The sequence below is a fragment of the Dermochelys coriacea genome, chromosome 8 (assembly GCF_009764565.3).
Source record: "Dermochelys coriacea isolate rDerCor1 chromosome 8, rDerCor1.pri.v4, whole genome shotgun sequence".
In the NCBI taxonomy this organism is placed as follows: domain Eukaryota; kingdom Metazoa; phylum Chordata; order Testudines; family Dermochelyidae; genus Dermochelys; species Dermochelys coriacea.
In genome coordinates this window covers 56,509,607-56,536,786 of record NC_050075.1, presented here as the reverse complement: position 1 = coordinate 56,536,786, position 27,180 = coordinate 56,509,607, and the positions used below count along the sequence as shown (strand labels likewise).

At 40.3% G+C, this 27,180-nt stretch overlaps 1 protein-coding gene across 1 annotated transcript in view; it reads right to left on the bottom strand.

Annotated features, from left to right (window-relative positions):
* Positions 1–27,180, bottom strand: part of HMCN1 (hemicentin 1) — a 340,371-nt gene that overhangs the window by 251,452 nt on the left and 61,739 nt on the right. The window contains 2 exon segments of the mRNA XM_038414308.2: positions 19,635–19,757; positions 20,521–20,679. Of these exon segments, the coding sequence (XP_038270236.1) occupies positions 19,635–19,757; positions 20,521–20,679 (282 nt within the window).

The window sequence follows — 27,180 nt, the reverse complement described above, 5'->3', positions numbered from 1 at the left end:
GGACATAAACTCTTATGCTTCAGGGCATATGCTAATCATGGACTGTCTGAGCTAGGAGAAAACTTTCCTTATACATGTTATACCATAACATCTATGGAGTTTCTTGAACCTTCTTTTGAAGCATCTGGGACAAGTCGCTGTCATAGCTGGGATACTGGACTAGCTGGATTGCTGGTCCGATCCAGTGTGATAATTCCTATGACACTACATAGACATTTACATCAGGGCTGAATTTGTCCTTCGGAGAATTATGACCCTTAACATTTTGCATTTGTGAACAATCAGCATCAAATCAGCATGAGAAAGTAAAATAAATTACCAGAGTTCAAGGGTCTGTATTTCCGCTGCAGCTGCCAATGATCTTACTAACAGAGCTGTGAACAATTTGGCATATTTGCTTGACAGCACTTTATGCAAATTGGTTTTGGTACTGGTTCACATTCCCTGAGTTTCAGAGTCAATCAAGCCCTATAGTTCAAGGCTAACCCTATCAAAACGACTAAAAATCAAGTCAAAATCATGCAAGGTTTAAATCTTTCAGTAAACCTGGGCTAAGTTTCAAGTTTTTACTACAGGAGAAAGCTTGACATGTTTCATGGGATTTCAGGTTTCACTGTGTTTGCATAGCTCTTATCATGCTTAAAGCAAAACAAAGAGCATCCCCAGGACACCTCTTTAAATTAGCTGTTACAGGGGAAATAGTGAAGTGATATCGCCATAATGGTGGGTGCTGAGCACCCACTGGCAGGCCCCCTATCAGCGCCTTCCCTCCCCTACAGCGCCTCCTGCTTGCCAGTGGACCCCGCCGAATCCCACCAATCGGCACCTCTCCCTCCCTCCCCGCACCTCCCGCTGGCCACAATCAGTTATTCTACAGCATGCAGGAGGCTGGGTGGGGAGGACGGAAGAGTGAGGAAGTGATGCACACAGGGGAGGGGGTGGAGCGGGGGTGGGAAGCGGTGGGGAAGGGCTAGGCTTTGAGGGAAGGGGTGGAGTGGGGGTGGGGCCGGGGTCGAGTACCCCCTGGCACAATGGAAAGTCAGTGCCTGTGGATATAGACTAGGACCAGCTCTAGGCACCAGCAAAGCAAGCACATGCTTGGGGCAGCACAATTCCAGGGGTGGCATTCTGGCCACCCCTTTTTTCTTTTCTTTTTTTTTTTTTTTGCTTGGGCAGTTGCACTCTCAGAACTTGGGGCAGCACATTTTTTGCTTGGGGCGGCAAAAAACCTAGAGCCAGCCCTGATTTGGCCCTATCTAGATTCACTGAAGCGCTACAATGGTGTAGCTGCACCACTACAGCACTGTACATGTAGAGAAGCCCTAAGTTGGAAGACATGGTTAGTGGAGAACATGAGAAACACAGGGAGTCATATGGCATCAAAGAAGAACCATTATATTATATAAGCTTCCCGTTGACAGATGGTTAACTTATTAATGAAAAAAAAATTCCCCAAATATTCTGCGAAAATGTTCCATTTTCCCCCCCCAATAAGAATCAAAATCAAATCTCAAACATTTTCAGCAGCTAAAAGGGGAGGGGAATGAGAAAAGAGAGAGGAAGATGGAAAAGCAGGGTGGGTGAGGAAATCATTTTTCTTTTCTTTTTTTTTTCTCATTAAAAAAATAGACTTTTTAAACAAAAGTTTTTTGCCAAAATATCAATTTAGAGAATACCAATTTTTCCTAAAAATGTTTTCAAATGAGACATTTCAACCCAATCTATTTACATTATATTAAAAGAAAGGATTATGTTTGTGTTCTTTTTATTTGTAGTGGCTGTGAGGGTGAAGAAGGTTCCCACTAATTCTGGGGGTTTACCTACATGGGAAAGTTTGATGAGTTAGGCCTCGTTTACACAGGACATAACCAATTTTATTAGAAAATACAGATTATACAAATATATTAATCTAATTAGACCATTCTGAAGCTATATTAAAGACTGTAATCCATCTCTCCATAATATAGACCAATGGCCTAAATTTGTTACAATTACAATATTAAAATTATTAATTGATATCTCACATTACTGCAATGTCTCCACGGCTCCCAAAGTGCTTGACAAACTTTAGACAAAAACAGCAACAACAGAAATGCAGCCATCCCTGAAGCTGGAATCAGAGATGTGCTGATAATGGTCCTGATCCTGCAAGCAATTACACCCATGCACAACTTTAGGCATGTGAATCATCACACTGACTTTAACCTCCACTGATGCCAAATGATGGAGTTCACTTAGGGTACATCTACACTACAATAAGAGACCTGAGCCTGAATGTCCACACTGCCATGTTTAGAACCCCAGAGCCCCATGACCCTGAGTTAATTGACCTGGGCTCTGACACTCGGTATTGCAGGTTTTCTATTGCAGTGTAGATGTACCCTTAGATTACTTCAGTGGGACCGCTCATGTATATAAGGTTAAGCATGTCTGTTTGCAGGATTGGGACCAGTATTTATGAAAAGGGTTTCCCATCTTAGCGTTCCCATTAACCCAGGATGAATCTTGTATAGCAGTGCGTGCGTTTGCAAAGCATATGATGAGAGGCTGTGGAATCTATTAATTTATTTCCCCATTTGAACACACATACTTTCCCATAACCATAACAAAGGAAGCCACTGAGCAAAGAGACCTAGAAACCTTGCTAACAATTTTGTATTAAGACACGCTTTGCTGGATATGTTTATACTTTGTTCCTTCAGATATACTTTGCCAAATTTAACACTGAGCTTTATCTTCAGAGGAGTTTATGCACCTTTGCAACAGAACTGAATTTGGCTCACTGAATATTATTACAATACTGCACCATGTTTCAGTTTGAGTAATTTCAGGGGGCAAGTGGGAGTATCATCCAGTGGGAAATTTTTGAAAATTCTTATAAATCAGTGCAACAGTTTGTATTTCAAAGGCCAAAAAAAAAAAATGCTCTTCAAAATATTATGAGACCCCTGGATGCCCTCTTTGGCAGGGATGATTTAGGAGTTTTCATACGAGTGCTGAACTCTATAAGAGCCAGGGAAATTATTCCAACCTTCCTTTCTGTTTGGAAGCAGAGTTTTAACAAGGCATTGCTGCATATCACTGGGTGGAATGTGACACCCATTGAATGGTGGATGGCAACACAATATATTTCAAGATAAAAATGGAAGAAGAAAATTGCATCTAGTTGAAAATGCATGGGGGACTTTACGTAAACAAAATAGATTGGTTCTTTTGCACTATTTCAGCTGCCCTGTCCAGATCAGCAGCACAAAGCAGCTATAAACCCAGTTTTAACCAGCCATCTGAGGATTCTAGGTGGCAAAGACACGTAAAAGCTCGTAGACCACAACACACCTGCCTGAAGTCGGGGGGAAAGGCAGCAGAAATGCAGACATGGCCAGGTATCCCTCGCCCCCCAGAAATCCCTGACTGCTAGAAAGGTCCCAGGAGCCATTGGCAATCGTGACTGCTTTAACTTACATCAGAGAGCCTACTGATCCCTGGACTGAGGGAAAACCACCTTTGTTTCACCTCCCTTGTCCTGGAACAGTGCTTAATTTTTGCCGGGGCTTGCCAGGGCTGAGTCCAGCACCTCTAGGCACCTCATAGCCCTGGCATCTCTGGGCTTGGTGCGTCAGTTATGAAAGTAAAAAAATTACTTGAGCCCTGGCACATCTTTCATTATAAATTAGTCACTGTTCTGGACTAAGCACAGCTCAGCACAGGATGTAGTTACTAATGTAGTTACCAGGGCTTGATGTAGGTACCAGGGCTTGATCCTGAATTATTTATACAGTCCTTACTCAAGCAGAACTCCCATTGACTTAATTATGGGTGCCATAAAACATCCAAGTGATGGACTATAGTTGATAAATTAAAATGCATGCCTAATGTGCAGTTGTAAACACTATTTGCATTGTGACTTTTGCACAGAACACAGCATAAAACACATTTTGAAAATTTTCCATTGTTTATCTGCAGTATGGCAAACTAGCTCTAATTTAAATTACCTGCATAAATGAATATCTAGTACTTTTATCTAGTACTTTTATCTGTTCAGGGCCTGATCCAACTTCCAATACTAATAATCTGGCACCTTTTTAGACCAGCGATATCATACCTAAAAGGATAACATCTCCAATGGTTCTATTGATCATCCAAGTTCTATCAGTCAAAATCACTATTCAAGGATTAGCATAGGGATAGCAAGTTGGTAGAAAGGAAGTGAACAAGCTTATGAGTCTACAGTTTTGATTGAAAACCATATTTTAAAAAGAAAATCCTGTCAAAATCTGATTTTGTTTTTTTCTTGTTCACAAAAATTTTTAATGTGACAGACAATGAGACAATGCCAAGAACAAAAAGAGGCAGGGGGATCTTAATGAGAAATACGGGATGACTGAAATCAAGAACTGCCCACATAGTATGTTACCAATTCTTACATAAATATGCAATAGAATTTAAGTTAATTCATAATGAATGCTGGAATGTAAGTGCATATTTCATATGTTTTTGTTTAAAGACATGGGACCAATTTCCCTCAAGTGCTGCCTGTGATAAATGGACTCCTTTTTGCGTTTACCTTTTATAGAGCTGAACATTAAAAGAAAGCCAACCCTAGGGCACTGCAGCAAATATAAGTTATTATTTTATCCACAGAGGGCCCCTAAATTCTATTCAATGGGTCTCTCATGCACTACATAATCTAACTAGTGGATGAGTTAGCAACCCCATCAGAAAAATTGATGAACAAGCACCTTCAGCACAGTAATTTAGGAACAGTTATTACAGTAGAAAGGTACAGTGGTTCCAATAAAAGAACCCCCAGTTTGAACCTCAGTCAAAACTCTAATCGATTTTTGAGCTTTGAAAAAAGTTAAAGTTTTCATGCGTCTCTGTATTTCCTGTTTATTTTATCCAAAAAGCAGAAATATCTATCTTAAGTATTTGTGTGGCCCCCATTAACACACCTTCTTTCATGTTTTACCCCCATTTTACAAATGGAGAACTATGGCACAAAGAGACCATGTGTTTTACCCAAAATCACAGAGAAAATCTGAAAATTCAGCAAGGAACTGAACCCAGGTCTCCTGATTCTAAGGCTACTGCCTTAATCGCTGGACTATCCTTTCTCTCAGTATGACAGTAGTGTGAGAAAAACTACTCTCATAGTATTTCCAGCCAGGCCTAAATCAGGAAGTACCAGATAACTCATGAGGGTAATTTTTGTGAGATTTTGTGTGATCTCTAGGCCAAAGAAATCTGGATTACTGAAGGGTCTGAACATCCCTGAATTTTGAAGAAATTTTGATCCAGATCCATAGCCAGATCATTACTGCTGGTTTTCAAGTGCCAAAATATATGGCACGCAGTTCACAAAACTTAGTAAAGAAATTAGGTAAAACCCTGGCCCTTTTGAAATTAACAGCACAACTCCCATTGACTTCATCGAGGCCAGGATTCCACTTGTGGTCCCTATCCTGAAAAGTGTATGATTTAAATTCATCATGTAAAAAAATGTTAAGATTACAAATTAAAACAACAAAAAACCCAGAGGAAGCAAGAAAGGACAAGGATTATAATAATGAGGTTACTCAGTAATGGCCTGGTCCAGATCCCATTCAATTCAATGAAAGACAACCAATGGGGAATGGATTAGGCCCAAAGCAGTTACTTATCTTGATAGTTAATTCAGGTTTTGTATGTTTCCCTCCTTTCACTTCCCATAGGTAAGGCAGCTGAAATCAAGGGAGGTAGTTGGGAGTGCAGTTTTGGGGAGGGTATTTCAAACGCAATGGACAACATGGAAGAAAGCATAAAGACACCAGGAAAAGGAGGCAGCCATAGGGATGTCTGTCTGTGTCATTGGTGCAGTGAAAAGGATAGGAAAAAAAAGAAAGGAAAGCAGGTCAGGGACAAGAAATTCAAGAGACTGAGGTTCAACGGTTTCTCTAGCTTTGGACAAACATCTGAATTCTTGGATGCTTAACCAGACCAACTGAACCTCTGGAGAGTCACCCATCACATATGGCTTGAGCTGAGGAATTTCAACTCATTATAAAGACATAAACAAGCAGCAACAGACCAAAATAAAAAAAAAAAAAGAGCGGCATCTCCTTCTTTCCTGTTTACACCATAGTTTGGATTCTCTTAGTAAAGCCAACAGGAACAATCTCTACTTGTTGAAATAAAGCAGTTGCCAGACAACTAAAATTCTCATTTTAATTACTATAGCACTTCATTAGTTCCTGAAGCCATATCACTTCTTTGGCTAGTGCAGCTGTTCAGAAATACAGTCCATGGGAGGGACTGGAGATCAAGTTTTGAAATGAGATGAAAAACTAAAGATGGGTTAAAAAATGAGAAAAATAAATACAATAATGTAGAGCAATCTTGCACGGAAAGAAAAGCAAGTTATGGAAAGAAAACAGATTCAGCAAAGGAAAAGAAAATGTAGGTATTGTAAAACAAATGACAATGAAGGCATCACAGAAAGTGTTAAAGTTCTAGAAAGAGCACCTTTTTTCTGTACAAATATTAATTAAATATTATTACTCAAGCATTATTACCCCATTTTGCAGATGGGTTGACTGATTTGGTCAGCAAGCCAGAGTTTAAAAAGTTGTGTGTACAATCCATAGCTCCCAATGTTCAGTGATGTGCTTCAACCATTAGAGTCTACTCTAGACCATACCCCCTCTTTTTCAGCTACTTCCCCAACAGATGGTGAGCTATGTCTAAGCACATCTAGTAAATGTGCTACAGCAGCTCATTACTTCAGTATTGACTTTTCAGGCCAAATTCTAACCTCAAGGGCATATAGGAGAGGTCTCACTGAGTTTATTGGGAATTATGTATATGTACCCAAGGGTGTAAGTTGGCCCTTGGTATATTTCTTAAAAGTAACACGGGACTCAACACCACCCTGCGGTCCAGACCGCAGTGTACAGACAGCGAGCGATACGTATTCATTTGAGAGAAATGCAAGAAAATAATGCCACTTAGGAGTTTTGGAAATTTTATGGTTGGAGGGCTGTTAGTGTTGTATATTCCATTATGATTTCTTCTGGTATGAAAGTAAATCTGGGGAAGATTAATACCAAATACACATTTTACAATGAGACACAAAATATTGTATGTATAACATGTAACATGTCAAATATACAGTGACTAAAGTGTATTATATTGGACAATATTGGCATAATGGGAAGAGACAACTGGAATCAATTTGCTGGCTTATTTTATGAATTTCAGGATACAGTAGGGTGACCAGATAGCAAGGGTGAAAAATCAGGACAGGGTGTGGGGGGTTATAGGCACCTATATAAGAAAAAGCCCCAAATATCGGAACTGTCCCTATAAAATTGGGATATCTGGTCACCCTAGGGTAGAGAATTGTGTTTCCCTCCTTCAAACAGAAGATGACATTTTTTGACTCTCTTTTCTACCTTGATCTCCCTCTTTCCAAAAAAAAAAAAAATGCTTATCTTAAAACCTATCTAAAAGGTACAAGTTCCACCTAAGGGATTAAGCTCTCATATAATGGTGGACTTTAAAGTAGCTAAACACAATTTTAGAAGAGTCAATCAAAAGCAACTGAAACACTAAAAATATTTGCATGCTTGCTTTTTAAAGACTAACAAATTTATTAGAGCATAAGCTTTCATGAGCTACAGGTCACTTCATCTGAATGCATCCGATGAAGTGAGCTGTAGCTCACGAAAGCTTATGCTCTAATAAATTTGTTAGTCTCTAAGGTGCCACAAGTACTCCTTTTCTTTTTGCGAATACAGACTAACACGGCTGCTTCTCTGAAACCTTGCTTTTTAAAAATCTATCTTTGGTTTTAAAACAACTAAAATTTCAACTTAAAAAAAATCAATCATAGGCTGATCATTTTTCTAACAATTTAAATTATCAAAGTTAGCAGAGGGGGCTTCTGAATTAGAGTTCAAAACAGTGCAGGGCAAATTTTCAAGTTTTCCAGTCCCTGCTGGAGCTAGACAGTGCAGAGGCAATGAAAAACAGTTACTGGGGGAAAATGGTATTTGAATATTTACAAAGTTTCATCTTAATTCTAGGTCAGATCTCCATGTTAGTTCTTATTTTATCTTTATTGATCTGTCCATCTTTAATCCTTAATGGAAACATCATCTTAACTTTCAATACATGCTGTGGTTTTGTAGATCCCTGAAGACTTGTTTACTACAATTTGACAATGTGTCTAGGGATTGCATGCAGGGTCAGGAGCCAGAATTCCCAAGTTATAATCTCTGATTTGCTATGTGACTTTAAGTCACAAGTTATGTTCTCCATTGTCTCAATGTGCACATCTGTAAAATTAGGATGATAGTATTTACCTAGCCTTCAGGCATGTTGTGCAGTTTCAGTAGTTCTAATTATCCAGCTATTTTAATACTGCACATATCACATCACCATACTAACTAGCATGTTTGTAAAGAATTTTGAAAATATGAAGCACCATAGGGCCCAGTCCTGTGAAGTGTTGGGCATCCTCAACTCTAACTAATACCACTGGGAGTTGAGGATGCTCAGCGCCGTGCAGGATGTAGCCCTAAAAGTACTAAAGTATGTTTATGATTGGGAGCATTAACTATTCACAAATAACATTTGTCCAAAACTCTCCAGAAATTCAGAAGCAAGAACCACGATGTAGTGGAGTGGCTGCCCCACTCCAATAGACAGGGGTTAAAAGCAGCCAAGCTAGACTGATTGGGGAAGCAGCCACATCTCTGGCCAGCTCAATTAGGGCCCAGCTGGTCCTGATAAGAGGGCTGAGGGCCAGGAGCTGGAGAAGTCTCACTCTAGCCTGGAGTGGGAAGGGCTAGCTGCCTGGGAACAAGGTACCTGAAGTGGAGCAGTGCTGGAGAAGGGCAGTAGCCACTGAGGCAAGGTGGGGATAAAGGGTTGAGGGTTCCCCTGGGAGGGGAGACCCAGAGTGTGGGTTACTGCTGGGGGCAGCACCCCAAGGTAAAGGGCATTGGGGTCTGGGAGGGACACGGTGCCAGCAGCAGGCGAGACATCAGGCATCAGGAGGCGCTCCAAGGCTGGACGAGCTAATTCCCAAGACGGCCAGCAGGAGGCGCCGCACCAGTGAGTCTCGTTTCGCTACACAAGGATGAGTTATTATTACTCCAAACAAACGGGTCTCCGAAAAGACACATTTTCCCCATTATTGTACTTGAGAAAGATATTAAGTAGAATTTTCCAGTCTCCTCTCTAAAGAACTCCTCTCTAACCTGCCTTCCCCCCCCCCAAGTTGAAAAGAACAGTCACTGACGACATAGATTAGTGGAACTGCTGCTAACACAGAATCCGATTGACTGATGAAGTATCAACATGACTCCCCCCAAAAAACCCTTCTTCTATGGAACACAAGACTTTACGTAACACCCTGAAAATCATAGAATCATAGACTTTAAGGTCAGAAAGGACCATTATGATTGTCTAATCTGACCTCCTGCACAACGCAGGCCACAGAATCTCACCCACTCCTGTAATGAACCTCTAACCTATGTCTGAGCTACTGAAGTCCTCAAATCGTGGTTTAAAGACTTCGAGATGCAGAGAATCCTTCAGCAAGTGACCCGTGCCCCATGCTGCAGAGGAAGGCGAAAAACTCCCAGGGCCTCTGCCAATCGGCCCTGGAGGAAAATTCCTTCCCAACCCCAAATATGGTGATCAGCTAAACCCTGAGCATGTGGGCAAGACTCACCAGCCAGACACCCAGGAAAGGGGTGGCACTGAGCTTCTAAATGTTTAGTGAAATCTGCTTTTATTTTTAAATATATAATTATATGGGAAAATTTAATATTAACATTTGGGAGGTGATTTTTGAAGCCCTCCAGTGTCTCTGCTGATATTATAATTAAAGGATGTATGTGATAGTTATGGCCTGTTTCTTATATTTTTACTTTGTGAACAGTTTACTTTGTGTAATCACTCAGGGCTAGGTGGCGGCTTTAGGCACTTCAGGTGGTAGATATGCTGCAACACCTCAGGAATAGCCCTTGGAGGCACTGTGGCTCTTGGACACCCTCTGAGGCACAGTTCCCTTCCGCCTTGGATGCTGGTGGGAGTTGAGTAGCAATTTGCTGCTGGCTTAAACCAGTGTTGGGGGACAGAGCCAAGACTCTGGACACTCCCTGTCCACTGGAAATAAGCATGTGTATGGCGGTCTTGAGGGAGGGGAGCATTTCCTTATTCTTCCCTATTCCCTTGTGTGGTCAAATGGTCCAAGTCACAATTGAATCCCTCAGATTTTTACTTTGTGCATGTGGTTGTGATCCAAGGAGTAGGGCAGACATTTATACTCAGAATTAAAGCTACATGTTAAAGCCATCTTTGGAATGCCTGATTTATTAATTATTATTAATCATTTGTATGGACCAGAACTCCATTGTGTTAAGTGTTGTATAAACAGAACAAAAATGGCACCACTATTACAAAGCCAGCAATTACCAAGAGTTACCCCACAGTATCTCAGATACTGCTGCTATTTTGTCTTTTAAGTATAAGGGGAAATTGATATCTTGGACAGTCTGTTCTAACAGCTGGCATACAATGACTCTTTTAGTGGGGGCAAATAGAACTGAGAGGTCAGGAGGATGTAGCCTCACCCTCTTCTCTATCAGCTGAATTACTGTTTACCACCAGTTCAGAAATTAATATTAAAAACAGTCCTTTCTATTCTGGGGGTTCTTTTAAATGCTTTGGATTCTTGTCACCATTGCAGCGGCCAACAAAGCTAAGCAATAAAGCTGGATTTCATTCTAGGGCATGCATCAACAACAGGAATGGGAAGCAGAAGGTACTGGCCTAGGACTCAGGAGACCTGGGTTCAAGTCCCTGCTCTACACAGGCTGTGTGTGTGACCTTAGTTAAGTCACTGAGTCTCAGTTCCCCACCCATAAAATGGAGATAACGATACTTCCCTACCTCAGGGGGAGGAAGTTGTGAGAATCAATACATTAATAACTACTGGGGTGGGCAAACTTTTTGGCCTGAGGGCCACATCTGGGTATGGAAATTGTATGACGGGCCATGAATGCTCACAAAATTGGGGGTTGGGGTGTGGGAGGAGGTAAGGGCTCTGGAGTGGGGCCAGCAACGAGGAGTTCAGGGTGTGGGAGGGAGCTCTGGACTGGGGCAGGGGGTTGGGGTGCGGAAGGGGGTGAGGGCTCCAGCTGGGGATATGGGCTCCGGGGTAGGACTGGGGATGAAATCTGCTTGGATTCTCAGATCTGGAGTTGAGGCTGGCAGTTGCATGGCTGGCAGTTAGTTTAAAAAAAAAAACACCCACCTTTATTTGTAACCCTAGCATATTAGATATGTAGCTCATCAAGCATCAATAAACATGGACTTGCATTCAGAGCAGAACTGGACTTCAATTTTTAAACAAATACATATGTGAGTTTTTCAAGCTCACATCTGAATATCAAAGCCAAATCAAATAACCGAGCTGTCCTACCTCTGGAAGTAACTTACCAGTTTGATTATAATTTTCCCCAAAGTGTAATCAGCAATTTTGAGAGACCCCATTTTCCCTCCTTTATTCCTAAGTGGTTTTCAATTCTCCTGTAAAATCGACTTTGAAGTAGTTTTTTTTCCCCTTTGGGATCCTTACAAAAAATCCTAAAATGTGTAATTTTGCCAAATTGTGGCCTGATTAATACTATGGATGAAAAATCAGAAATAATTTACAACATTTCTCCAGAGATTTCACTCCCTTCTCCTCCTGTCGTCAAGTCATCCCTTGGAATGCATACAGAAACCTGGAAAATATAGAGAGCATGGACTATTCCCATGTGTTTATTCTGGTCATAAGAAAGATTTTCAAACATTCAAGGCAAGAATTTAAAGTTAACTATTTAATTGCTTAATTAGCTAGTTCCCCCATGTTTCCTGAACAGAAAGCTAAAATCTTGATAGTCTTCTAGTGCGCGCGCACACGCACACGCACACACACACGCGCACACACACACACGCACACATTATATGAGAGAAATCATTATCTGAAATAGTGTAGAGGATGAGCACTGTGAAAATTATGCCATAAACATTATATATGCATATGCATATATTATACACCAAAAAGTGGCATTGTAATATCATTAAGGTTGAAAAATCAAGCACTCAGATGTTTGGAAATGCCAGAAAAAATGTTGCCTGTTGCAGCCCTGCCTGTAATACATACATATTTACATTTGTAAAGTCATGTAGTCCTCTATAGACCTGATGGTGCTGTGGCTCTTGCATTTATGGCATGCTTTTCTAATCTAATAGTGAAGTCTGAAAAGTATTTTGTGTGCCATTTGATTGAAAAGCATGCTATAAATTTAAGATCCACAGCAAGCTAGCATGGGAGGAAAGTGAGTTTTATTTAAAGCCCAAAATTGCAAATCACCACAAATAAATAAGAAACTAAATGGAGAATGAAACTAATATAAAAAAATATAAAAAACTCCACTCTTAATAAGAGAATGTAGCCCTGGTTCAAGGAAGGATATTCTATACATTTTTTTAAGAATGAATAAGCTTTTAATAACTATTGTCACTGTTTTCAAGGTAAATGCACCTTTCACCCCTTTATGGGGGTCTTCACAGCCTCCTTAAGGCCACCCACTTAGGACTCAGGCCGCTAGCAGTCACCTTTCTTGTGGCAAAGTCCCATGATATTCTTCCTTTTGGACCAAGATTTAAACTGCAGAATTCTGAAATTTATTGTGATCACCTCACCAGGTCTGACTTTAGTTCAGCATCTATCATCCTGTTCTCTCAGGGGCAACTAGTGACCAGCCAGCCTTCATAAAGCAAAGTATTATCTATTCAGAACAAAAGCATTACAAAGGAAACCTATATTCGAACCATCAATAGCTTCTATGCAGGTCTGGCTTACAAGGTTTCCACGGCAGATTTCAAAGTATTTCAGGTCCTCTCATAGGACCTGTATCTCTGGTCACAGTGTCATGTCAGTTAGTTCTCGGAAAGAGTGTGCGAGAGAAAAGACATACCTCCTGATGTAAGGGAATCTTATAGTATCTCTAAAGAGTATGTCCTCACCAGTGGTAACGAAGCTATGTGGTTTCTCTAGCTACATCACACACAAACTCTGATACAATAACAGATTAATTAATGAAAGAGTTTCCTTTCTAGAAAAAAAAATCCATCATAACTGGAACATTAGAGGGGGTTTTTAAAATAAAACTGTGACAAAAGAAAATTAAGGCCCTCAGTCCTGCAGTGAGCTCTATGAGGGCAAGTCCTCTTCAACCACATGGAGGCCCATTGAGGTTAGTGGGGTTTCCCCTGCAGGGAATAGCTTGCAGGATCAGGATAAATAATTTTGTATCTGACAAAACAACAAATCAGTTAAAATAGATAAAATAATCTTATCAAGAAAAAGGAGAGAAAGTGAGTAAATTGTTTATCAAAGGGTGTTCATTTTAGATTAGAGTTTATAAAAGAAAAGCCCAATATTAGAAACATTGCTGGGAAATTTTAAACAAATTATAAGTCTATTACTCTCAACTAGTTCAAAAAGAAGTATAGAAAAAGAGTCTCCAGATAATATTAATTTATTTAAATTAGATCACCAAGAACAAATTTGATCATTTGAGGAAGTTGCCAATGAACTCTTTTTGCTTCCTTCTAATGCAGTCCTGAGATCAGAATTTTACAAAATAAGTAAAAAAAAAATGCATCTATTGTGCTGCTGCAAATCTGTAATTTCTGAGTTCAAAGTTACCCATGAAAATGATGATGAATACAATATTTCAATTAAAGGGAAAGTTAGGGAGAATTTTAACTTTGAGATCAAAATACTGTCTAGTGTTTTGGCTTCAAAGTTGGAGGATCTCCTTCCTAATTAAATACGTAAGCAGAGTCAGAACGGGCTCTACCCTGACATCCGAAGGTGAGCTGTGGAAAAGGACTTCAGGGGTTGATCTCGCTTGCATGGGCACACCCATCCTGCCTAGCATGATGGGACTGCTGGTCCAAATGGTCACTTTGGCTGCTGTGGGATCCCCAGTATCTTTGTTATTGGGGCAGGAATAGTAAAGTGTTGTTATCCTGGTTATGTGAATCAAGGACAGTAGAACTGTACTTGGCATTTTATGATGGAGGGACTTGCCCTCAACTAAGTAGCACTCACTAGGCAAGGGACATGGATTCCAAAACCCAGTGAATTGAGAGAGGTTAGGGACAGGTACTTGTATCTGGTAGTGTGGGTCCCTTGTGAGGGCCCGGAACACTGCTTTGAGCCCTCCTCTCTCCACTGTGTAATAACAGAGCTAATTTTGACTCCATTAGGAGTCTTGTTACATGCTGCAGAGCTGAAATCACGATACTCAGTCTAAGCATTAGACCTACTTTGGGCTAGTGATGCACCAGTACTGAGGCTCCCTACTACCAGCTGAAATCACTAAAGAGCTGAAGTCACTGAGAGCTGTGTTAAGTGTGGGGGGGGGGCTGAAGACATACTGGTGAGTGGCTAGTGGGGAGGAGTGGCTCATGGTGAAGACTGCAGTAGAACCCCATGGAGAGGCGTGGCAATTGGCTGTTGACATGAGCAGTGGAGCACATAAGGTGCCCCCATACCTCCCCTACCACTCCTTCTGCCCATGCTGGGAAGTAAATTCTGCAGAGGAACTTCTAAATTCTGTGGGGGGCTGCATTGACTAAGGGCAGAAATTGTGGGAGGGGCAACTTTGGGTTACTGGACTCAAGAACCACTCTGGAGCTGCACTGGCCAGGGACAGAAACTATGGAAGGGGCGACTTTAGTTGCTGGACTCAAGAACCAATGGGAAGAGACACATCCCAATCTGCTTGGGGGTGGGTCTTTTGGTTCATGATTCATGTTTATGAACCCTAGTTGTGGTTTTTTCCCAATTTAATGCTGTGTTGTTTACCTCATGTTATTAAAGATTTTTGCTACACCAAGACTCTGTGCTTGTAAGAGGGGAAGTATTGCCTCTTTGAGGCGCCCAGGGGTGTGTGTGTAATCTTCCCAGGTCACTGGGTGGGGGCTCAAGACGGTTTTGCATTGTATTGTTGAAAGGAAACCCTTATGTACTGAACCTAGCTCTTGCTGCTGTCAACTCAGCCTGGCAGAAGGGTTACAAATACACAGAGACTAGGTTTGTTTTGTCAAAAGATGACACTTCTTTGACACTGTTAGAGTCCTAAATATCCTGCATGTCACTCAGTAAATAACAAAGCTCTTCAATGAGACTATTCATATGCTTAACACTTTACTGGACAGAATTCTGATTCCAACATAATTTTGTCACTTGACACAGAGAAAGTCTTTGACTAAGTTTAGTGGAACTATTAGTTCAAGGTGATGCAATGAATAGGAATAAATTATGACTTCTTAAACTAAACTGACCCTGTACAGTCCTCCTACTGCTTCCCTGATAATGAATGGCAGGCGAACAAAGAATTTCAACTTAATTAGGTGCAAGGCAAAGATACCCCTTCTTATTATTTGATCTTTCTCTTGAAATTACTTCTCTTGAAATCATTGTGTGTATGATTATATCTAGGGTAAAAGCACAGTAAGTGTAGATAAGCCCTAAGATACTAATAGATTCCAATTTTACTGCGATTTAAGTCAAAGGACATTTTATCACTGACTTCAGCAGGAGCAAGATCAAGCCCTAAATATATAGGCAAAGCTATTCAGGCACAAGAGGAAGGTTACATCTTCCAGTGTTGCAGCAGAAGCATAACAACAACATTTCTTAGTATGGAAGGCTTTCTAGAAGAAGTGGGCTTTCTGGAGAGATTTCAGTTAAGAGATGGTTGCCCTTTTTTCCCTGGAGTGCAAAAAATACAGCATAGTCTTTTATTCTTCTTGAGACCATGCAAATATTGGGTAACTACCCAAGTATTCTCTTTGTTGTGTTGTTTTTACTGGTAGGTAGTTTTTCTTTTCTGTTTAGTTAGTTAACACTGCTTCTTTTCCCACTTAACGTACAAAGAGCAAGGATGAAGATGTGGATTTGAAAACTTAGTACATTATAAATAGTTTTTTTGTTTGGCGTTTTTTTGGACAAAGCAATAGAAATAGTTTCAACAAAACAAAATACTGGCTTGGCAGGATATTCAAATTCAGCTATTTGAAGCCCTTTCCAAATTTATAATTCAGCATTAGCAGTGAATAGATCCAAAACAGTGATTATGTTCTAAAATGTATATATTTCATTCTACAGACCTACACTGATGAAAGGGAGAGTAGCATTTATTTCTGTTAAAGCCCATCTGAGGAATATGCTGTCAGTTGTGGATATGTATTGCCACTGTGTATTCTGTTTATTAGCAGCTGTACTTCTGGTGGACTCATCAGCATATTTGGGTCCCTTGAGGAAGTAGAAATTCTGGGCCAGAACCTGGGGTCCAACTGATCTGCACGGAGTGCTGCGCGTTTTTTTTTTTTTTGGTATGCGTGCACAGGTGGCAGCACTTTGACAAATGTGTTGTAAAAAACTCACCTGAGCACTCCTCTGATCCTGCTGTTTCTCTGCACAGGGTCTACACTGAAAATTTATACCGGCGTAACTACACCTTTCAGGGCATGAAAAATCCACACTCCTGAGAGATGTAGTTAAACTAACCTAACCCCCAGTTCTGCAAACTAGCACTGTCTGAACCTTATTCAGTAGTTTACTATAAAAAAGTGCTGGGGGAGGGAGGTGTGAGTTTCTATTGAATATCCACTGTAAGATTTCATATTTGTAGTTTAAAGGTGGATTATCCTGAACTGGGATCAAGGTCTGTGACAGAATGCATCCCTGTGTTCACACCCTACACGTTACTGTAGTAATTTTTGTACAAGGCATGTCTTGTAAGGTATTATTTGAAAACTCATAATTTGCTGGTCAATATTGTCTTGATAAAATAGATATGGTAACATTATATGTGAAGTTATAAGATTTTGCTGTATGATGTTATTAACACATGCTACACAAGCAGAGGTTGACAAACAGGTTTGTCCTAAACAAAGGAATGTGTGTTCTGCTTAATTAGCATTTAATCAGTAAACAGAGTCATCAAGCAGGAAGAGGAGACAAAGGAAGTTAAAACAGATAAGAGAAAAAAGCAGCGGGGACATCTTTCTCCACAGACATTTTGTCCCCGATGGAAATATTTTTAAGAGGGGGACTGAAATGATAAAAAGGAGGGACAAACACCCCAAGGCACATCCCACCTCTCTGCCAATCAATTTGCCACACCTGATGAGACAAAGTAAGCAGTCTTTGGACTGGGAGAGGAGTCCTGACCTAAGACATTTAGTCAGTAAGACTGCTAAAAGCATGTGGTGAGAAAACAAACTGTGTTAAATTCAAAGAAAAGTTAAGTTAGGCCCACATTGCATTTTTATCTTTTCTTGTAACCATTTCTGACTTTTATACCTCATAAATTGTGCTCACTTAAAAGCTCTTTGTAGTTAACTTGTTTTACTGTTTTATCTAATCCAGTGTATTGTCTGGGAAACTTCATTTGGAGTGGTAAATTATGTGCATATGATTTCTATTAAAGAAATAATAGATTTAATATAGCTTGTATTGTCCAGAAGAGGCCTGGGCAGTCTAGGTCATACAATTCTGGAGGAAAATCTAAGACTGGGGATGTGCTGAGGTCATCCTGCAATATAACCAAGGCTGGCGAGAGCCAAAGTGTAAGCCAAAGTGTAACTGCAGTTGCATCCAGCCACTCAGGGTGAGGCTTGCATGCTGGAAAGCTGTTTGTGAGCTGCTCAGATGGGAACTCCTTCAGCAAGGTATCATAAGGCACCCAAGCTTGCAGGGCAAGGGTGACAGCTGCTCGTTAGTCTAGATTGTACCCTGGTATGTCACAGGATCCTTCCTTTGACTCCCCATATAGGAGACTGGTATTACTGGAGCTGGAAAGATGGAGGCCCCACTATGTAGGAATAGACAAACGGAGGCATACTGCCAATAGAATATTGTATGTTAACTCTTTCTGAATATTGGTCTGATGCTTTGTAACACCAAACAGGTATACTAGGGGAGCAGAGAGAAAAAAATAATATGTTTATTATATCACTCTTCCCTATCTACAGAATTGGCCAAAGCTGAGCTCCCTCACATCCAACCCAAACAAGAAAAATCAGTACCCTGAAATTCAAGTTCTGAAAAAGGAAGTTTCCTGTTAATGTTTTCCACTAAGTTTGTTTTAAAAGTTTCTATTCTGGGCTAGTTCTATGAGACCAGTGGCTTTAGTATTAAATATTTTACTATGCTGGATGAAAACAAAGTGAAATATTTTGCTTTGTAGGACTGTTTGTATAGTTTGGAATTTAGTTGCTTATGTGTACCGTTTTTGGTTGTGCTTTATGTGGAAATTTACTGAAAAAGAAAAATGTCAGCATGATAACTTCCAAGTTTCACACACAAATAATTGCAAAGTTAAAGTTAGAAGTTGTGCACAGTCCTAACAGTCTCTCTCTCTCGCTTTCTTTTTCTCTCACATCACACATGGTTTATTCCTTAAGAAGTAGGAAGGTAGGAATACCTTCCCCCCTTCAAGGGGAAAACCATATGAGACGCTTGTCTCTCTCATTACTTTTAACCACAGCCGGTGCTAGCCCATTGGGGGCATTAAGAAGGAATATTTTGGGGCTTCCCCATAATTAAACAGGCACTTTCTGATAATAAAAACGAATAGGAGGCACCCTGGACCTGCTCAGGGCCCGAAGCAATTTCTTAGTCTGCTTATGCTTAGCTCTGGCTCTGCTTTTAACCCTTTGCCAACAACTTAACAGGGATACAACCTCATTTCTACCACAGAAACCAAGTGCAGCACACTGCAGTGCACCAGCAATATTTATGAAATCAAACAAAATTGTAACAAAGTGAAATAAACAAACTTTTTTGTTTGGATTTTACTTGTTTATAATAAAAAAAATCACTACCCAGTGACAGAATGTTGTGTACACCAGGAAATCAAGGTCATGTTTACAACATTGACAGATGATTCCAATTACCCAAATAACTAACATGTGATGTTGTCTTCATCAAATTAATTCTCATGCATTTGGGAAATTTCAGTTCTGTTTGTAATAATATAGAACCTGAAAGTCACTGGATGTTCTGTAGAAAATATTTGTTTTAGTCTATGGTTACCAGCACTTCTAATTAGCAATAATAAAAACCATTTATTTAGAACAGAATCTGCTCCATCATCTCACTTAGTAGTAAACCAAGGGGATTACTCATGAGCAAGATACTCCTCAAAGACTCTAGTCCAGAAAGCTGCTCCACAGAGGCAGGCTGAAGTCAGTAGAGCTCATCAGAAGCACAGGAATCCATCCTGTCCTAACAACATAATTAAAATTGGCAGAATCAGGCCCTTACAAGGGCCTGGCAGAGTGGTGGGATAGAGTCAATACACCATGCCTACATCCAGAATTCACCTTATGTAAAATTCCCAAGAAGCTGGCTAAACCAGCTCTCTGTCTGCTTTGTACCTCAATGGCAGCACAAAGGAGTTGGAATAGAACCAGAATTGGTACCATTAAACATACAGAGCCATTAAATGGAAGCCCATACCTTACATGGCTCTGTATATAGTAGATAGCCATAAAAATTAACTACAAATTACCTCATTAACTTGCTTTTTGTCCAAATGGAAAATTTGACCAGAACTTGTTGAGGCAATTTCCTCGTAGACCTTGTAACCAATATGTGACCTATCATCACAGTCTCCAGTCAGCACAAATACAACCTGGGGTTTAAAAAAGAAAAACACACAAAGGAAATGAAAATATAGTCAATCAGCACCTATGGCAAACCTCAATGGGAAAAATCTTACTCTCAAACGTAACAGCTAAGTATGCCAGAAAAATTGAAAGGTTCTCACTGCTCTGTGCAATGGACAGCCATTTTACTTTTGATTAATCTACTCTGAGTTCTGTACAAATGAGATGTACACCCCAAAAAAGGCAGGCAGGGGATTTGGAGCACAGCTGAATTCTGTACCTACTCCAAATGATTTCAATGTGATTTTTTTTTTCAACAGGAGTTCCATATGGAAGGCGAAGCCCATCAGGATTGAGTGATGGAAAGTGGCTGATTGAAGAAAACAGACATAAAGAAATCATGTCAAGAGGGGATGAAATAATAAAGCTTATATCAGCACTTTTTATTCCCAGAGAAATCAGTATTATAACTCTCAGACAAATCCACAGACACCAATGCAATTGGCAAGAGAGCCAAGAAGACAAATATTGGCAGTGGAATATCTTATAGTATTTAACTAATAACCTTAATTAATGTCCCTTTAATGTCAATTTTTTATGAGTCATACAAATTTAATTTTTTTAAACAACAAAATAAAAACTAGTTGCTAGAATGGTAACAGCATGACTTCTTTTACAGAAAGATATCACAAATATCCTGGAAAGGAGTTTTTCTGGACAATGCTGCTACTGCATTAGTAGTAAATGGGTAAATGAACAGGAAAGGTAGAATATGAATCTTCTCCTTACCTGTGACTGCTTCTGCTGAATGAGCTGCAGTACTTCATGTGTCAGCCTATAATCTTTGGATCGTGCATCAGTAAATACATAGATGAAAGAACCAGGAAGAGAAATTTCTAGAGCAATTTTGATTGCACCGATGCTCATCTCTGGACAGTCACCACCACCCTATTCACAATTAGAGAATGAAACAAAGAAAGAAAGAAAGAAAGAAAGAAAAAACAAATCATAAGAAAGGAAAATGGATGTTAGCTATAATAATTGGGTTCTTTTTTGAAATGATTAAGGCTGATTTCTTTTCCAGCTTCTAGCATTTTATTTTATTTTATTCTATTCACAGCATTGCATGGTTTTTGAAAAATACTTTATTAAAAAAAAGGGGGGGGGCAAGCCAAGTTTTAAAACTTCTCACTGATGGGCAAGTTGTAAAAAAATGCAATAAAGATACTAACAATCAAACTACACAAAATAGGGAAGTACATGCCCACCTCTGCAAGAGCGTGTCTGAGCAGGAGTGTTAGTAACAATGAGGAATGCATAACATACTGACTGATCTATTCCTACCTACCCCCACCATACCCAGAATCTACCTGCCATTGTACACAATGGGCCATGTTCTGTTCTCAGTTACCCAGGCAAAAATCTGATTTAGCTACATCGGTTAGATTTACACCTCGATAACTGAGAGTAGGAGAAATAGCTTAGTTGGTTTATAGTTTGTTTTTATATGTGTATGCACGCGCTCACACAACCAAGAGAGAACTAAGTTAAAGAAATGAGTTCTGTGTTTAGTTCTGAAAGTGATTAGTTTCACAATCGTTCTTATCTCTTGTGGGAATGAGATCTGTAGTTTAGATCCAGCTCCTGTGAAAGCTCTGTCTCTTGCAGTTACAAGCCTCCCTCACTGGTGACAATGTAATTGTTCCAGTGGCACATAGCTGTACTGGGAGGTCATGGACATAAAGGGAGAAGTGATCTCTCAGGTAGCCAGGACAATCCTATGGAGAACTTTGAATAGCAGAACAGCGAAACCTTGAACTGAACTCTGCACGGGGGTGGGGGGGGGTCCAGGGTGGATAAAAATAAATGATTTAAAAAAAATTGATTTTTATTTAAATCAGATTTTTTTTGATAAAATGTTTTTTCCTCAAAAAGCATTTTATCTAAAGATAGTTTTAATTAAGATACATTATAGCTCATCGTGGAATAGGAATTATAGGAACTATAGAATTCTAATTCTATAGTATGAGACAATATATTCATGTAACATTTAAGAAAAGTTTTGTAAATGAGTTCCAATAGTTCATAGATTATGGACACAACCTTATGGGGTTCCACAGGCTTCTGTATAGATTATTTAGGTAAATTTTTCTATCTATCCAATGGGACTCGGTGCTCAGTCTAGAAGATACCATCAGAGATGCTTAGTTTTGCATTTCTAAAACTGTGGATTTGTCTCTAGAGGTAACATGCTTGTTAACAGCAAAAATGTTTTAAAATAAAATAAATAAATAATATACAGAGGTGAGGAATAACAGACCTCAACTCTATTGTCCCTTTGCAAATTTGTGTACACAGAGTCAATCCCTTATCTCTCTCTAAAAGTGCAAAGTTTCAAAAAGTTCAATGAACAGAAAATTGTTGGGGGTAGAATAGATCTGGACAAGGAGAAGAAGTCTGGAGATAAATGTGAGAAGCAAGGGACATATGCTTTTTTGTTAAAATATTATGTTTGCTGTTGAAGAAAAAAATCCAGAATACTTAACGTTGTTGTTTTAGTTAAATAAAACAATTTTAATGTCTGTCTGGTGATGTTCTCCTCCTAAGACAGCATGGCAAGAAAATCCTCCAAATATTAATGATTAACCTGTTGAATTGGAGATAGTTCACCTCCCAGTGACTTCATAAATATCTGCTTCAATTACCTTTGGTAAATGAAATAACCAATCAATAATTCAATTTCTGATATAGCTGTAAAACTAATCTGAAAAGTTTTCAAAATATATCACTGTTTAAAAATGTATAGTGTGTACCTTCTAAAAATGAAACATACATCTAGCTCTGAGTTGTGAAGACAATGTATTAAGGATATCACAACCAACAAGAATGCACTTTTATGTAGAAAACCATGATTAAATCAAGTCTTCCTGACCAGTGATGTAAATCAAATCCACCCTGCTCAGGGGGTTGGATTTTTCACAACTCCCCTAAGCCACATAGCTCTACCAACCTAATTTCCTAATGTAGAACAGGCCTAAGACTTGAGAGTAACTACACATTTCCACACTGAAGCCCCCCCGATGGTCTCAGCTTCCTAGTTTTATACCACTGTGATTGTTTGGGGTGTCACCTGGTGTGCTGGGATGCCACTGAGTCAGACTATTCTGCCAGCCTGGGTCCCCTTTACCGCTGTAAGGTCCGTATTGTACACAGAGCCTTAGTAACTATAAAGGTTGTAATCTCAAAGAACTGTTTACATATATGCTCCCAAAGTAGGAATACTTTATCATCTTCCAATGTAAAGAGTGCATCTGTTCTTTAAATGTAATTCTAGTTATAAAGCCCTCCAAAATGTCCCTTCTGACTTTCATGGGAAAAGCAAGCAGTAAAGCAGACAGCCAAAACACTGGGAAAAATAAGTCTCAAAAATAGTTTTGATTTTCATGTGTCAGAAATTCATCCTGGCAATGCTTGTGTATCCTAGAGGATAGCTCACTATATCCCAATTAATTTTAACTGTTGTTGTTAAGTGCCCTCTTCAACAAAAATGACTCCTCCGCTTTGTTTCGGAGTAGCAGCCGTGTTAGTCTGTATCCGCAAAAAGAAAAGGAGAACTTGTGGCACCTTAGAGACTAACAAATTTATTTGAGCATAAGCTTTCGTGAGCTACAGCTCACTTCATTGGATGCATTCAGTGGAAAATACAGTGAGGAGATTTATATACACACAGAGAGAACATGAAACAATGGGTTTTAGCATACACACTGTAACAAGAGTGATCAGGTAGGGTGAGCTATTACCAGCAGGAGAGTGAGGGGGTGGGGGGAAACCTTTTGTAGTGATAATCAAAGTAGGCCATTTCCAGCAGTTGACAAGAACATGTGAGGAACAGTTTGGGGGCAGGGGGAATAAACATGGGGAAATAGTTTTACTCTGCTTTGAGTGGTTTCAGAGTAGCAGCCGTGTTAGTCTGTATTCGCAAAAAGAAAAGGAGTACCCGTGGCACCTTAGAGACTAACAAATTTATTAGAGCATAAGCTTTCGTGAGCTACAGCTCACTTCATCGGTGAGCTGTAGCTCACGAAAGCTTATGTTCTAATAAATTTGTTAGTCTCTAAGGTGCCACGGGTACTCCTTTTCTTTCTGCTTTGAGTGTTACATGTGGAGACAGAGACTAGACAATGGTTACTTCCTATAGTCCTCTTCCATTAAGGAAAACCTCTTGCTAGTCACACTTAAAATCTCTCAGAGTATTTTTACACACCAGTGAAGTGTTCTATTATGCTAATGTTTATTTTTCATATAAATAGTCAAACTACTTTGTTAATCTATATACACAGTGTTCCCAGTACAGTAGGAAACAGAAAACACAAAGGGCTGTCTTCTCAAAAGGTAGATCACATTACAAAAAAAAAATGATGGAGGAGAGCAGCTTTACACATCAAACTTTTCCTAATGAAAAATTCCTTTAAACATTTTTTTTTCCAAATTGCAATTAAAAATGCTTTTCATAACGTCCTGAAATTCCCTGAGAAACTAGTGTTTGGTTCAGTCTAGTTTGGATAAGCACCCAGACGCTCCAATTAAATATCTGAATTTATCTGAACTAGCCACATTTCTGAGTCCTAAATTTAGCCTTGGTATAACTCCACTGACTTCAAATAGAGTTGCACCCACTTATACCAGGGCTGAATTTGGCCCTTAGTGTGCAAAATCTGACTGGAAACATCATTAGAAAAGACTCTTCTAATTAAAACAGTGATAATTTTTCTATTGGGCTCTAAATTAAGCACAATCAGGGGCTCCTTCTATAACTATTAGTAGCTGAAAGCCTGTGCTGTCACACTGCCATTTTCATAAAATCAAGTGTGTAAAAAAGTCAAAAATGGTTGAGATCTTAAAAAATGGATAGTAACAAACATGGGATTGGTCCTGCTTTGAGTTGGGGTTCTTCCTCCTTTGAGTAGGGGATTGGACTAGATGACCTCCTGAGGTCTCTTCCAACCCTAATTTTCTATGATTCTATGAATCCCAGTGATGATTGAACCTGGTGACAGTCTAAACAAAAGGAGCTCATGCTTTTTAGCTATTTCTATTGCTTCACACTGAATCAACAAACATTGTAGGCTTCAGAGTGATGTTTGGCGTTATTGTGTGTGGTGACTGTGTTATATGAGGGATTGCGTTGATTTGTGTGTAGGTTGTGTTGTGCTGGGAAAGTTGTGTAGATTTGTGCGGGTGGTGAATGAGGGGTGTGTGCTACTGTGAGGGGCTATTTGTGCTTGGGGTTATTGTGTATGCTGGTTGTGATTATGGGTGGATGGTTGTATTGATTTGTGTCTGAGGGGGTGGGAGATTTGTGTTGATCTGTGCAGGTGGCAGTTAGGCCAAGTAATCCACCATCTGTTCAGTATTACTCATGCAACCAATGAAACTGTTGCATGCAAATTAGCTGAAGAGTAAGGGCAGTGATTGAGTTACCTTTGATATCACAATGCTCTAGGATCCTTGACACGGCACAAATACTGTAGTTGTACTCTGCATGGTTGTAATTCATAAAGTCAAAATGGGCTGAAAAACTAAAAACTATGAAACCCAGCAATGATTCAACCTAATGATATTCTGAACAAAAAGAGCTCTCCGCCACCCTTGGAAGCTATTTCCATCACTTCACACTGACTCAACAGACATTTTATGCTTCCGACAAGGGCGACAGATTCTTTCTAAAAGTGCGGGGGCACACGAGGCTCCACACCCTCTCTGGCCTTCCCCCCCCCTTCCCGCCGGAAGCCAGAGTTGGGCCGAAAAGCCCGAGATGGGGGGACCCAAGAGCAGACCCTGGCCATTGTCCCTGCCCCTTATGTCCCCAGCCCAGGGCAAGTGGAGGGTCCACAGCTCTCTGGGCTGCTCTTACCTGGGCCGGGGCCTCGGGAGGAAGAGGAGGGGCAGAGGTCTGGGCCTGTGGCGAAAAGTGGACAGGCCAGGCCCATCCACTTTCAAAAGTGGGAGAGCCATTGCTCCTTGGCCCCTGCTGTTCTAGCACTCCTGGATATTCCTGGAACCTAATAATATCTATTATTTCCGTATCAATTTTATTTTCTCTAAGGGCTGGTCAACACACAGTGTCCAGTGGGACCAGGATTTCATCCCTGGTTTCAGCTCCAACTGCTATAGCAGAAAGACTCCACCATTTCAGAAAGTAGGTAAGAGAAGCTGGGAAATTTCCTTTTCGAAATATGCAAAGTCAGAGGCTTTTCCCCCAAGGTTTGTTGATTTAAGCAAATTATACCCTTTTTTACATACTCAGCTCATCCTTATAGGATGCACCTTCCCTTCCATACAACTGAAAAGGAATCTATATGGAGAATTTCATCTTCTGAAATATTCTTTTGAACAGATCACTGATTTAGCAGAACTTCAATGAGAATGCCACAAAATACAGGTCCCCCTTTTAAATTTCATGTAGATTTGAGAAACACACTGCATACATGAAGAAAGAATAGGGTCACTGTATAATTAGGGAAGAAGAGAGCTAAGTGGGTTTTTTTTTCATATCCTGCCATCATCCAGTGCACAAATTCTTATTTAAGTCAATGGGTGCATTGCATTAAAAATAAAAATGATGATGGCAGTTGTGACAGTTTTGGGCTAGATGGCTACAGGAGAGTAATAGAAGACAGATATATTAGCCCCAGGTTAAGTAGATCCCTTTTCCCTGGGTAAGGTAACAGGGAAGGTTCCAGAACAATCAGGAGCCTTCTGGAGACAATTAAGACAGACAGGCTGATTGGCTGCAGGTGTTCTAATCAAGAAGCTTCTAGAATCAATTAAGGCAGGCTAATAAGGGCACCTGGGTTTAAAAAGGAGCTCACTTCAGTTTGTGGTGCACATGTAAGGAACTGGGAGCAAGAGGGGCTAGGAGCAGAGAATGAGAACGCAGACTGTTGGAGGACTGAAGAGGACAAGCATTATCAGACACCAGGAGGAAGGTGAGGATATGGTCCTATGGTGAGGATAAAGAAGGTATTGGGAGGAGGCCATGGGGAAGTAGCCCAGGGAGTTGTAGCTATCGCACAGCTGTTCCAGGAAGCACTCTAGACAGCTGCATTCCACAGGGCCCTGTGCTGGAACCCGGAGTAGAGGGTGGGCCCGGGCTCCCCCAAACCTCCCAACTCCTGGTCAGACACAGGAGGAGTTGACCTGGACTGTGGGTTCATGAAAACAGCCAAACTGAGGGCTACGTGAAGCTCCAAGGCAAGCAAATCCGCCAATAAGCGCAAGACCCACCAAGGTAGAGGAGGAACTTTGTCACATAGTATATAGACAATAGTCATCTCACCCTTACTCTCAAGATTAGACCCACTGAAATCAGTGGGTATAAATAATAACAGTAAAGGCTTAAGGATTAGGCTTGTATTGGAAGTGCCCCCTCTAGTGACTCATTCAGTC